Raw genomic sequence first — 12,474 nt, forward strand, 5'->3', positions numbered from 1 at the left:
AATCCTTTTAAACTGTTATTTGTGCTGGAGAAGACTCAGATTTTTATTCCACATTGGACTTTCTCCATCAAATGGTTAACACATTTAGCCAGCTTTAGCTTTAGCCACAAAAAGTAATGGTTTCTGCAGCCTTTCTGATGTATGTGAATTTATGAACATACTATATTTGAAATGTTACTCTTGTTAGGGTGCATTTTTGACATCATATTGAGACAAGGGGCCTGGTGAGATGTTCTTTATTCTTTGATTACTATCTGAAGGGAATATAGTTTTTGCTCTCTCCACTTGTTTTTTATAGGAGTTAAATAAAATCTAAAAATCACATAAATGTTCTAAACACCTGGATAGATTGTTATGGGGATAAACAGAAGCCCCAGGACCTCACCTGTAACCATCTAATCAATTACGTGTAAAGTCCTGTCTGTGTCCCCTGAGAATCTGGTTCAGCAGACTGTTGATGAATAGAATGGTATGTTGTCTGTGGAGGGGCTGAATCCTTGAGCACATACCTGGATTCAGCTGTAAAAGTGCTATTAACTCCAATTCCATCTTAGTAAATAAATACCCAAAAGAGGAAAGGTAAGATTTTGTGAAACAAATCAGTGCTTCCTTTTGTTTATTTCCAGAAGCTAACATATGTAACTTTAGCAAGAAAAAAGGGAAAGCCTTTTCCTGATCCCACTGGATTCAGTCAATTCTAGCTCTAGGAGGGTATGGAGTATACGTGAAGAGTGGCAGGCAGTCAGCCCTTGGTTTCAGGATTGGACCAGCTGAGTCATCTCTAGAAAGCTAGGAACTTCAACAAAAAGGAAGGAAGAGGGGGGAAAAGGGAGAGAAGGAGAAATCTCTTCTATTAGGATTTTTGCTTCCGAGATGCAATTACTCCTAATAATTTCATGAACCCGAGCACTAGTGTGTAGTCACTATAGCCACTGTTTGGGCCATGGGGGTGGCAATAATGGAAAGAGCCCTGTCTGGATTTGTAAGCCCTGCCATTTACTCACTGAACAACCTTGAGCAGAAGTCCTCTCTGACCCTCAGTCTCCTCATCTGCAAGTATTTACCCTTCAGGTTTGTGGAGAGCATTACATGATCATGTAAGCACATTGAACATATTTCTTATAAACTATAATGCTCTACACACATTTGAAGTGTTAAACGTGTTAATCCTTCCAGTTGTGTCTTCTTTTACTGTAGACAAAAGACAGATTTCCCCAGCAAGAGAGAAGACAAGAAGAATCTTTGCCTGACCCACAGAGAAAATGACAATTTAGTCATTCCACAGTAAATCCCTCTAGGTTAGCCACAGGTGTGCAGCTGATGTTTCTGGATCCAATACACAAGTGTTTGTGTTGCTTCCTTGAGTCCAAGTCAAGGTAACCTAGAAAGTTATAATTATATCATCTTGCTATCATTTTGATATTTCAAACATTTCAGCCTCATACAGGTAGAAAAGAGGCTCTCTCTTACTGACTTGTAGATGAACGAATACATGGTTTTCAGTCAGCCGAGAATTACCCATTTGGTAGCAACCACGTGCCTGACTATACTGCACGGTACTCTAAAAGTCTTAAAATGTAATGGCCAGCATTACAATTCTTTGGAAAGAAAAACTGAGTTATGTGTGCCTACAAGCAAGAGATCAAAGGGTTAATCAGAAAAGAAATAATTTTCACATAAAGTGATCTTTCTTCCCTGTTTTATTGTAAGCTCAAAGAGAATTGTAGCAATACAGGTTGAGCAATTTTCTTTTTTTATGAATCCCATGCTCAATTTATGAAAGCCATTTTGCAACCCATTTACATGCAGTAAACCTTTGCTTTAAGATTCTGTCATTTACCTTGATGATTATTTATAGTCCCTTTAGAAAAGGCCCTTGACTGGTTTAGCTCCCGAGTATAGCACTGCCACAGGACAGTTTTCTACAGTGTCTTTTAAGTCATGCTTGTAAGCTAGGACATGCTCAGTCTTGTAGCCAGGTATGAGGCACGAGGATATTGTGTAATGGGGACTAAACTAGTTGGAATTAGGAGTCTTGGATTTAAAACTCACAATGTAATCTTGGTCGTTTACCCTCCTTAACTGTCAGTTTGCTAACTTGTAGAAAAAGAACAATGTCTTTCATCGCAAGACTATAAAGTAGGGCTTAACTGGGGTACTCTGTGTGCAAGTGCCAGTTAAAAAGAGGAAATTGGTTTATGAATGAATTATCTATAATATGAACTACTATAAATCACTGAAAAGGGAATGGTATGTCTAATCTACAATCTTTCCTGATCGCTTATTCTGTTCTCCCTACTGTAATCCACAGAAGAATGTAAACTGAGAGCAAGGACCTTCCCCAGACACACAGAGTAGACACTCTACCAAGTATCTGTTGTATTAATGGGTAAAATTTCCATGTAAGCATCAGTGTGCTAGGCATGGTTCAGAATATACGAAGAGTAATGTATTAACCTAGCCTCAAAGAGTTTATAGTTAGGATGACTAGCCATTAATCCATGAAAAGCCAATGTGAATTAAATTACTGTAGAAGTGAGAAATAGATTTAAGGGACTAGATCTGATAGATAGAGTGCCTGATGAACTATGGATGGAGGTTCGTGACATTGTACATACAGGAGACAGGGATCAAGACCATCCCCATGGAAAGAAATGCAAAAAAGCAAAATGGCTGTCTGGGGAGGCCTTACAAATAGCCCTGAAAAGAAGAGAAGCAAAAAGCAAAGGAGAAAAGGAAAGATATAAGCATCTGAATGCAGAGTTCCAAAAAATAGCAAGGAGAGATAAGAAAGCCTTCCTCCTTCCTCAGCGATCAATGCAAAGAAATAGAGGAAAACAACAGAATAGGAAAGACTAGAGATCTCTTCAAGAAAATTAGAGATACGAAGGGAACATTTCATGCAAAGATGGGCTCAATCAAGGACAGAAATGGTATGGACCTAACAGAAGCAGAAGATATTAAGAAGAGGTGGCAAGAATACACAGAAGAACTGTACAAAAAAGATCTTCACGATAAAGATAATCACAATGGTGTGATCACTCACCTAGAGCCAGATATCTTGGAATGTGAAGTCAAGTGGGCCTTAGAAAGCATCACTACGAACAAAGCTAGTGGAGGTGATGGAATTCCAATTGAGCTATTTCAAATCCTAAAAGATGATGCTGTGAAAGTGTTGCACTCAATATGCCAGCAAATTTGGAACACTCAGCAGTGGCCACAGGACTGGAAAAGGTCAGTCTTCATTCCAATCCCAAAGAAAGGCAATGCCAAAGAATGCTCAAACTACCGCACAATTGCACTCATCTCACACGCTAGTAAAGTCATGCTCAAAATTCTCCAAGCCAGGCTTCAGCAATATGTGAACCGTGAACTTCCAGATGTTCAAGCAGGTTTTAGAAAAGGCAGAGGCACCAGAGATCAAATTGCCAACATCTGCTGGATCATGGAAAAAGCAGGAGAGTTCCAGAAAAACATCTATTTCTGCTTCATTGACTATGCCAAAGCCTTTGACTGTGTGGATCACAATAAACTGTGGAAAATTCTGAAAGAGATGGGAATCCCAGACCACTTGACCTGCCTCTTGAGAAACCTGTATGCAGGTCAGGAAGCAACAGTTAGAACTGGACATGGAACAACAGACTGGTTCCAAATAGGAAAAGGAGTACGTCAAAGCTGTATATTGTCACCCTGCTTGTTTAACTTATATGCAGAGTACATCATGAGGAACGCTGGGCTGGAAGAAGCACAAGCTGGAATCAAGATTGCTGGGAGATATATCCATAACCTCAGATATGCAGATGACACCACCCTTACGGCAGAAAGTGAAGAGGAACTAAAAAGCCTCTTGATGAAAGTGAAAGAGGAGAGTGAAAAGTTTGGCTTGAAGCTCAACATTCAGAAAACAAAGATCATGGCATCTGGTCCCATCACTTCATGGGAAATAGATGAAGAAACAGTGGAAACAGTGTCAGACTTTATTTTTTGGGGCTCCAAAATCACTGCGGATGCTGACTGCAGCCATGAAATTAAAAGACGCTTACTCCTTGGAAGGAAAGTTATGACCAACCTAGATAGCATATTAAAAAGCAGAGATGTTACTTTGCCAACAAAGGTCCGTCTAGTCAAGGCTATGGTTTTTCTAGTGGTCATGTATGGATGTGAGAGTTGGACTGTAAAGATAGTTGATCACCGAAGATTTGATGCTTTTGAACTGTGGTGTTGGAGAAGACTCGAGAGTCCCTTGGACTGCAAGGAGATCCAACCAGTCCATTCTAAAGGAGATCAGTCCTGGGTGTTCATTGGAAGGACTGATGCTAAAGCTGAAACTCCAATACTTTGGCCACCTCATGTGAAGAGTTGACTCACTGGAAAAGACTCTGATGCTGGGAGGGATTGGGGGCAGGAGGAGAAGGGGACGACCGAGAATGAGATGGCTGGATGGCATCACTGACTTGGTGGACATGAGTTTGAGTGAACTCCGGGAGTTGGTGATGGACAGGGAGGCCTGGCGTGCTGTGATTCATGGGGTCGCAGAGTCGGACACGACTGAGCAACTGAACTGAACTGAAACAGGAGAAGAAAGGATGCATAAAAAGTATGTCTGAGTCCCTCACCAGAAGACGGATATAGCAGGAAGGTTTCCTCATCTTAACCCTCAGTGAGTTTATCTATCTTCAGCCTCATTTCCTTCCTGTGTACTTTTTATATCAGTCACAGTTCCAGAAGGACCAGATACCCACTTGTAAGGGTTTAACTGAAATGCATATAATGAGGGATTATAGAGATGTGTCCAGGATTGTGGGCGCCAAAGAGAGCTGGTTAGGCCCAACAGCAGGACGCGTTACCACCCATAGAGGTGAAGGCAGTGCAAAGGGCAGGCAAGGAATATGATGAGAGCCAAAGCTAGGTGCAACAAGAATCCTTATCAACACACAAGTCCAAGTAGAGCCATGCAAGTCTAATTCTTTGGGCTACTATCAAGGCAAAGTCTGCTGGGTTTGTATGCATTTGGTCCGGAACTTTTGTGCAGGTGGGGCTTTTCTTGAGGGTCTAAGGAAGAAATTCCATCAGTCCAAAGGCCTTCCTAGAGCTGGGATCTGTCATTCTATCTTTGCTCGTAGCACAGTGAAATGGCTAAATATTCTTCCTTGACTCCTTGGCACTTACCATGCACAGCCTTCACAAGGTACAGAACAAGAGAAAATGGATTATGCCCTCAACAACAAGAGGCGAGTCATCCGCCTGGTTTTGCAGTGGGCTGCCATGTATGGAGACGTCCTACAAGAGGATGACGTGGCGATGGCTTTCCTGGAGGTATGTGGGGCTCATCCCTTCCAAGAGTGTGTCTTTGTCCTACAATACAGGGACCGCCCACAGGCATGGCAGCTTCCCTAGAGAGAGTGTAAGCGAAAATTCTAGACTTTGTTAACATGTTCATTCATCAGAAAGGTATTATCAGAAAAGTAAAGAAAAGCATCATCCATTATCCTGCCAGTCTAATTCAATAACGGTAGTAGCATTCTGATGTATTTTCATTTAGTTGCTTTCTTTGTTATATTTTCTGTAGTTATAATCAACATAGTACCCACCATTTCACAGGATGGCTTTTCCACTTTATGTAAGGACTTTTCTATGTCAGTAGAGTCTTTCTAATAAAATTTCCTAATGGCCTTTGAGTAGCAATGCCACAGATACCTTTCTTCCCATATTGTTGAATATATCATTTCCATTTTTCCCTTCCTAGAAGAGCAGCGTAATGAACATTTTTTTTATAAATAGGTCTATCTTTGGTTTTATTCCTAGAAGTGGGATTACTAGACCAAATGGTGTTTTTGAGTATAGTGGAGCAGGTAACTTTATGAAAAAATTCTTAGGCCCATGAAGTGGTTCTGAAGGGCAATGATTTACTTTGTAAACACTGATTTAAGCTGAACTTCCTTTTCCTTCCCATGGCTGCAGCCCACATTACAACAGTGACCTGAGCATTTAATCCTTAATGACTCACTGTCCTCAGAAACTGAGATGAGGACCTTACTTCTGTGCAGGCGAAAGGCACCGTGACTTCTGTTTCAAACTTTATCAGTCTGTTTAAGGATGAATTATCCAAAAGAAACACCCCCACTCACTCCTTTTTAGTCATATCGTTTGGCAGACAGAGAAATGAGGCTGGGAGGAAAGGTGGATGATGAGAGTCCCTCAAGACTATGGAAAGAAAGGTTTTGAAGATGTAGAGGAATAATAGTCACTTGGGTCATTGGGTTATGGCTTCTACCCATTGCTTTGAGTCAAGGACCATTTTGCAGATGAGTCAGAATGATGGTGATGCTGCTGCTGCCACAGCTCTCAGCTTCTGCTGGGGAGCCCACTGCCCCTGCACAAATCAGGGCACGGCTACTGCTGCTCAGTGGGTGGAACCATCCCAGGACCTCAGTGCAGAGTCCTGAGTTAGTGACATAAACTCTGCAAGACTTCAGTGCAGTGCTGAAAACCACGGCTGTACTTTTACCACCAACAGTTAACCACGACTAGTAGTAAATATTAAATAAACAACAAATACTAAAATAATAGTCAAAATAAATATTAAAATTCCCCTGAAAAAATATTGAGGTGAAAGCAGTGCTCTTAAAGGAAAGACTGTAAAATAACCCATTCCCGAACACTGCATTGCTTTGCCTTCTGTATAAATATCATATAAACACCTCATTTGCGATTTAAATTTTTTAAATTTGTTTATTGTGGTAGAACATAGCAATCATAAAACTTGCTATTTTAATCATTCTTAAGTGTACAATTCAGTGGCATTAATTACACTCACAATGGAACGCGTGTATCGCTACCATCAGGTTCCAAAATTTTGTTCTCACTTGCCATGTTGAATTTAGACATGCTGTAACGTTTTCCTACTTGTCCCTAGCCCATGAAACCATGGTCTGGAGATGCTAGTGAGGCCGATGACATAGGGACATGTCTTTGTTGCTCTTTGCAGAATTATGTACCTTTTGCAGTTCTTGTTAAAAGCCTGTGACCTTTGCCAATTACAGGAGTTTTATGTGTCTGTATCAGATGATGCCCGGATGCTTGCCGCCCTCAAGGAGCAACTGCCTGAGCTGGAGAAGACTGTCAAGCAAATGTAAGGAAGGGCTTGGCTTTGGGGTGAGCTTTCACCAAGTAAGTGTCTGCTGACTCTCAGTCACATCATCATCCAAAAAGTCCTTTGTCCCCACAAAGGGTGAAAGCTGATTTGTGTGGTGTGGGCCTCAGGCGAGGGGATGCAGTCAGGCCAGATGAACAAAAGGGTGGAGATTCTGCTCAGCTGCCTTCTGCACCGGACAGCTACCCAGAGAAAACCTGGGGAGCCAGAGATCCTCCTTGGACGTATGACTCAATAAACCTGAGTCCCTTTGGTTCAAGGCAGGGAATCCAACACCACAGTGGTCAGTGAAATTTAAGCAAAGTTTGAAGAGAATTACTTACCTGGGAAATTCACGTTATGCTACCAAAGCTGTTAATGGTGAATACTGTGTCCTCTAAGTGGAAACATGGGTTTGCACATGCTGTCCTTTGAGTCACTGATTAAATACTGGCTACTAGATAGACTTTGAGAGTGAACAATCCTGGCTTTTAGCCTCACTTAGACCAGGGATCCGCCTGGAACAAAAGCCGATCTCTTAGCTGTCCCCTCTGTGCTTTGGCCTCTTGGTATTAAAATAAAGAGGCTCATATTGCCTCTTTCTAACACAAGATTAAAGTTACATACAAATAAAGCAATTTAATAGTACCAACAGTATTAAATAATGAGCTTTCTCTGTTTCTCATAGTTCAGAAGATGCAAAGGCTCCACAGAAGAAGGTCAGTGGCAATGGATCGGGATTATCTAATTGTGCCCTGTAGACTGACAGTTCTCCAGAAATATAACATCGCAATATGTGACAGCGATGTCTTTGTAAATACAAAATATGTTTTCTTTATTTCTTGACTCTGCTTCTCAGGCATGTGTCCTCTGAGTTGCAGATATTCATCTGTCATCCTTCCCTTATGGCAGCTACTATTGTTATGATTTTTACAGCACAAAGTTCTTTTGCAACAGTTCAACACAGGCGATGAGAGAGCCCAGAAGCGCCAACCTATCCGTGGCTCTGATGAAGGTGAGATTTCTTTTCCAGCGTGTGTAGATTATGTAAAGTCAGAATGAAATCTTCCCTCTGGGCATCACCCCTTGGGCCCACAGAATAGCTTTTCTTGGCTCTCTGTGCACTCCAGATGGTTTGCTTACCGTTGGAGGTGCCCTTTGGCATTCCAACTGTTTTTGTCCTTGGACTCGGTACCTGGAGCCAAGGCGCTTGTCCACACTTCTCTGATTCTGCCTCTACCCGACTGCCACCTTTCCTTGAAGGAGAGAAAGATTATCTCAGGGGCCAGTTGTCAAGGTGGCTGGAAGGTGGTTGGTGTTTCGCAGATGCTCTCAGAGGTGGAGCACCAGGGTCACCTGCTCACCTGCCGAGCAGCTCCCGTCCAGGAGGAATGCCCCCGGCCCTGAGCACTGACTCGTTAGTGCCCATTGGGGGGGGCCCAGACGCTGGCTGCTATTGTTTGCTTGGTTAAGATTTCTTCCCAGAGTCACAGCCAAAATAAAATGATCATGATGAAATCTTCATCTTCAGCCACAGACGAATGTTGTAATTCAGGGGTGCCCCAAACTCAAAAATTACAGGACGTGGAATTCCTTCCAGGGCTTGTGTGTTCAGAGCTGAACGTGTGGATACGTGCAGATTTACTGAACTGAACACGACCCAAGCCATGTGGCCAGGCCTCAGAGTACACACACCAGTGGACAAGTGAGCAGGAATCTTAGCAAATGTTCATGACCCCAGGCAGAAGCACTCCTGTTTGCAAGAGTGTTAATGCTGACTCCCCACCACTGAACCAAGCAGTGATCTGCCTACCACACAACACTCCTGCATTGTGAAAAAGAAACACAGACAAGGGCAGATCCCGAAAACCTGCCTAAACATTCCTCTCATTCTTGTCCCATGACCTGTGTGTGGGTTTTTCACGACTATCTGTTGTGGTTTTGTAACTGAGATTGGCAGTCCTGGACTGTTCTTAGACCAACGCTAAGGTAAGAAGAGGACAAGTGTAGGCGTCCATGAGCACAAATAAATACACGTCATCAGAAGGGCTCCTGCTGCTGCTGCTAAGTCACTTCAGTCATGTCCGACTCTGTGTGACCCCATAGACGGAAGCCCACCAGGCTCCCCCATCCCTGGGATTCTCCAGGCAAGAACACTGGAGTGGGTTGCCATTTCCTTCTCCAATGTGTGAAAGGGAAAAGTGAAAGTGAAGTTGCTCAGTCGTGTCCGACTCTTAGCGACCCCACGGACTGCAGCCTACCAGGCTCCTCCATCCATGGGATTTTCTAGGCAAGAGTACTGGAGTGGCTTGCCATTGCCTTCTCAGGTCGATGCAAATTTTGGAGGATGCATCCAAACATTTTGCATAGCTTATGGTTTTTTTAAGAACTCCCAAGACCAATTTATCCTATTGTTGCTGTCTTCCCAATAGTTCTGTTTAAAGTCTATTGCATGGACCACACCTACACAACCATCCGGGTACCAGTGGCCGCCTCGGTGAAGGAAGTCCTCAGCGCAGTTGCTGACAAACTGGGCTCTGGGGAAGGCCTGATCATCGTCAAGATGAGTTCCGGGGGAGGTAAGAGCCTTCTGTAGAGAAAGGATGCCATCAAACAGAATCCTGGCAGGAAGTTAGTGGGGCCCTTTCAAGCTGATCCAAAGGGACAAGTGGGTGCTGTGTGTGCTCCCACAAATAACAGAAATGAAGGTGGTTAGAAGTGGGCTGGGCTAGGGTCTTAATATCCCCTATCCAGTAGATGCCCACTCTGAAGCAGCAGGAGATGAAGAGGCAGCTGGAATGAGGTTTCTGGTGTGGATGTCAGCCTGGAGTTTTCCTATAAACGCTAAACAGAAAAGCTTAATGCTGTGATAACTTATAATAGGAAAGAATTTAAAAAATATGTGTGTGTGTCTGTATAAATACATATATATGTATAACTGAATTACTTTGCTATATACCTGAAATAACACAACGTGCTTAGTTGTTCATTCATGTCTGACTCTTTGCAACCCCATGGGCTGTACCCACCAGGCTTCTCTCCATGGGATTTCCCAGACAAGAATACTGGAGTGGGTTGCCATTCCCTTCTCTCGGGGAATCGTCCTGACCCAGGGATCAAACCCTGGTCTCCTGCATTGCAGGAGGATTCTTTACTATCTGAGCTACAAAGGAAGCCCCAAAATAACACAACACTGTAAATCAAATATACTTCAATTAAGACAAAAAAAAAAAAGAAGTTTAAGGCCTTGGAGCTCTGAGACATGTGGACCCTAAGAGGACACCTGGCTTTTCTGGCTAAAGGCTATAGGTTTTCATGAATCTGAAGTTAGAGGTGGTCACAGGCTGGTTCTTTCTGACTGACGATTTCTCCCTCCTTTCCCAGTAGAAAAGGCAGGAACTCAGCTCATCGTCAAAGTGAGGAGTATTTTCCCCTACAGGATGACTTGACTACGGCCTGCTTTCATCCATCATGTATTTACTGGCCACTCAGTGTGGCTGTGACAGGAGGGGAGGTGTATGCAGAGCCTGTGCCTCCAATTGGCTCAGAGGCTGGCGAGGAGGGAGACAGTAAATAAACAGTCACCATCCAGGTGACAGGAAGGGTCACCTTCTTGGAAGGGTCTGCACGCGTTGCAGCAAGAGGCTGCGGGAGGGAGCCATGAGGCTTGCTTATCCAGCAATGATTTGATACTCATTGGAGGATACAAACACTGGATCTCAGGATCCAAGGAAGGCCACTTCTGCCACATTTAAAGACAAATTATTCCACTGAGGCAGAATTTTTAAATATATCTTGGCTTCCCAAAATATCCCCCTCCATTTCTGTCCCTGGTGTGCATGACCCAGGTCGTCTGTCTGTCCACCATGAGCCCTCTGGCCCCTCTCGCCGTAGTTCTCCCAGGTGCCTCCTTCTCTGCCTTCAGGTTTCCCTGCCATTGTCTCATGGAGGCCCCTCCTTCCTTTCTGTGACTCCCCCTTACCCATCCTTCCCAGCCTCCCTCCCTGCTCTACTGTCTCCTCACTGCTTACTCTCTGGTGCATTGCCACTGTCTGCATCCCTCACGCTGATATAAGCTCTTTGGGGACTATTTTCTTTTTTGGTATCATTCCCTTCTGTTTCCTCAGTGTCCAGAGCAGTGTCCAGCATATAGTGAATGCTAAATAAATATCTTTTGTATGACCTATTTTAAATATAAGAGACTTCATCTAATAATGCAGTTGCCCTCCAAATTAGGCAATGAGTGAAAAAAATAGTGATACATTTTACATCAAAAGTCATGTGGGATCTCAGAAAACCCCCTAAGTTTTCTAAAAGTGCTACTGTCATCTCCAAAGGGCTGGGTGTTAATTACCATCTAGAAGCATAACTTGTTTTTTAAATAGCAGGTGCAGTTTTTGTATGCAGAACTGGGTAAATTGACCCTCGGGTATTTCCATCCCTGTTTTGGGGTCATTTCCGATGGCATCCTGAGTGTTGTGTGCCTGCGTGATTGCTGTGTCTTTTTTATTCAGTGGATCCCTTCAGTACAGTATTTTGTGCAGTCACTCTGCATGTTCCAGTAATTCACCAAGCTGGCAATTTGTTGGTGTGATTAGGGCAGTACAGCAAATCTCAGATGCATTTAATAGGCAATCTCATGCTTTTTATGTTCACAGAAAAGGTGGTGCTCAAACCTAATGATGTTTCAGTATTTACAACGCTCACCATTAATGGACGTCTGTTTGCTTGCCCGCGAGAGCAATTCGATTCACTGGTAGGTGTGGATGGCCGCCTTGGAGCAGCATCTGCAATCAGAAAAACTTGTCTGGAGCTTAATTTTGCAGTCACATTGAACTCAGTTGCTAAAAAAATTCTTGAATGCTACTTGTCTTTTTATTTTCTCCGGTCTATTAGGTAAGCCTCAGGTGTTCATTTTAGACGCTCTGAGCTTTAGATTTTCCTTTGTGGAAATTCACCAAGTTGCACTATGATTGGGGCATAATTCAGCTTTCAGAACTCTTTGTAGTAATTCACCTCCTTGAAATGTCCCCAATTTAAATATTGATATTAAAAAACATGAACACTTAGAGACCAGGATAGAAATAATTTTTTTAAGGCAAGACATTGCGATTTATCCTGCTCCTTAGGGGGATGTAGAAATGCATTCTGACAGAGCCACTCTACAGTCCAGGAAAATGCTGTTCCCTGAAAGAGCTCTTTCCATCTTGTGCAGGAAATATCAGAGGCCAGCTGTCTTCTCTGTCTCCAAAACTCTGTTCACAGCCCCACACAGCTCTCTGAGTAAAGGCTTAATCAACCGTGTTAACAAGTGCCTGGCCCTCTCTCCTTTATGCTCTGGT

The 12,474-nt window shown here is 43.2% G+C and overlaps 1 protein-coding gene across 5 annotated transcripts in view; it reads left to right on the plus strand.

Moving 5' to 3' along the window:
• Nucleotides 1-12,474, plus strand: part of RAPGEF4 (Rap guanine nucleotide exchange factor 4) — a 330,927-nt gene that overhangs the window by 284,458 nt on the left and 33,995 nt on the right. For all 5 annotated transcript variants that reach the window (XM_088830124.1, XM_088830113.1, XM_088830121.1 and 2 more), the window contains 6 exons: nt 5,166-5,316; nt 7,044-7,132; nt 7,821-7,851; nt 8,069-8,147; nt 9,565-9,711; nt 11,791-11,888. In XM_088830124.1, coding sequence (XP_088686250.1) covers nt 5,166-5,316; nt 7,044-7,132; nt 7,821-7,851; nt 8,069-8,147; nt 9,565-9,711; nt 11,791-11,888 — 595 coding nt within the window. The remainder of the gene's footprint in view (nt 1-5,165; nt 5,317-7,043; nt 7,133-7,820; nt 7,852-8,068; nt 8,148-9,564; nt 9,712-11,790; nt 11,889-12,474) is intronic.

The sequence above is a fragment of the Moschus berezovskii genome, chromosome 2 (assembly GCF_049115385.1).
Source record: "Moschus berezovskii isolate FMDL1 chromosome 2, NW_MosBer_1.0, whole genome shotgun sequence".
In the NCBI taxonomy this organism is placed as follows: Eukaryota; Metazoa; Chordata; class Mammalia; order Artiodactyla; family Moschidae; genus Moschus; species Moschus berezovskii.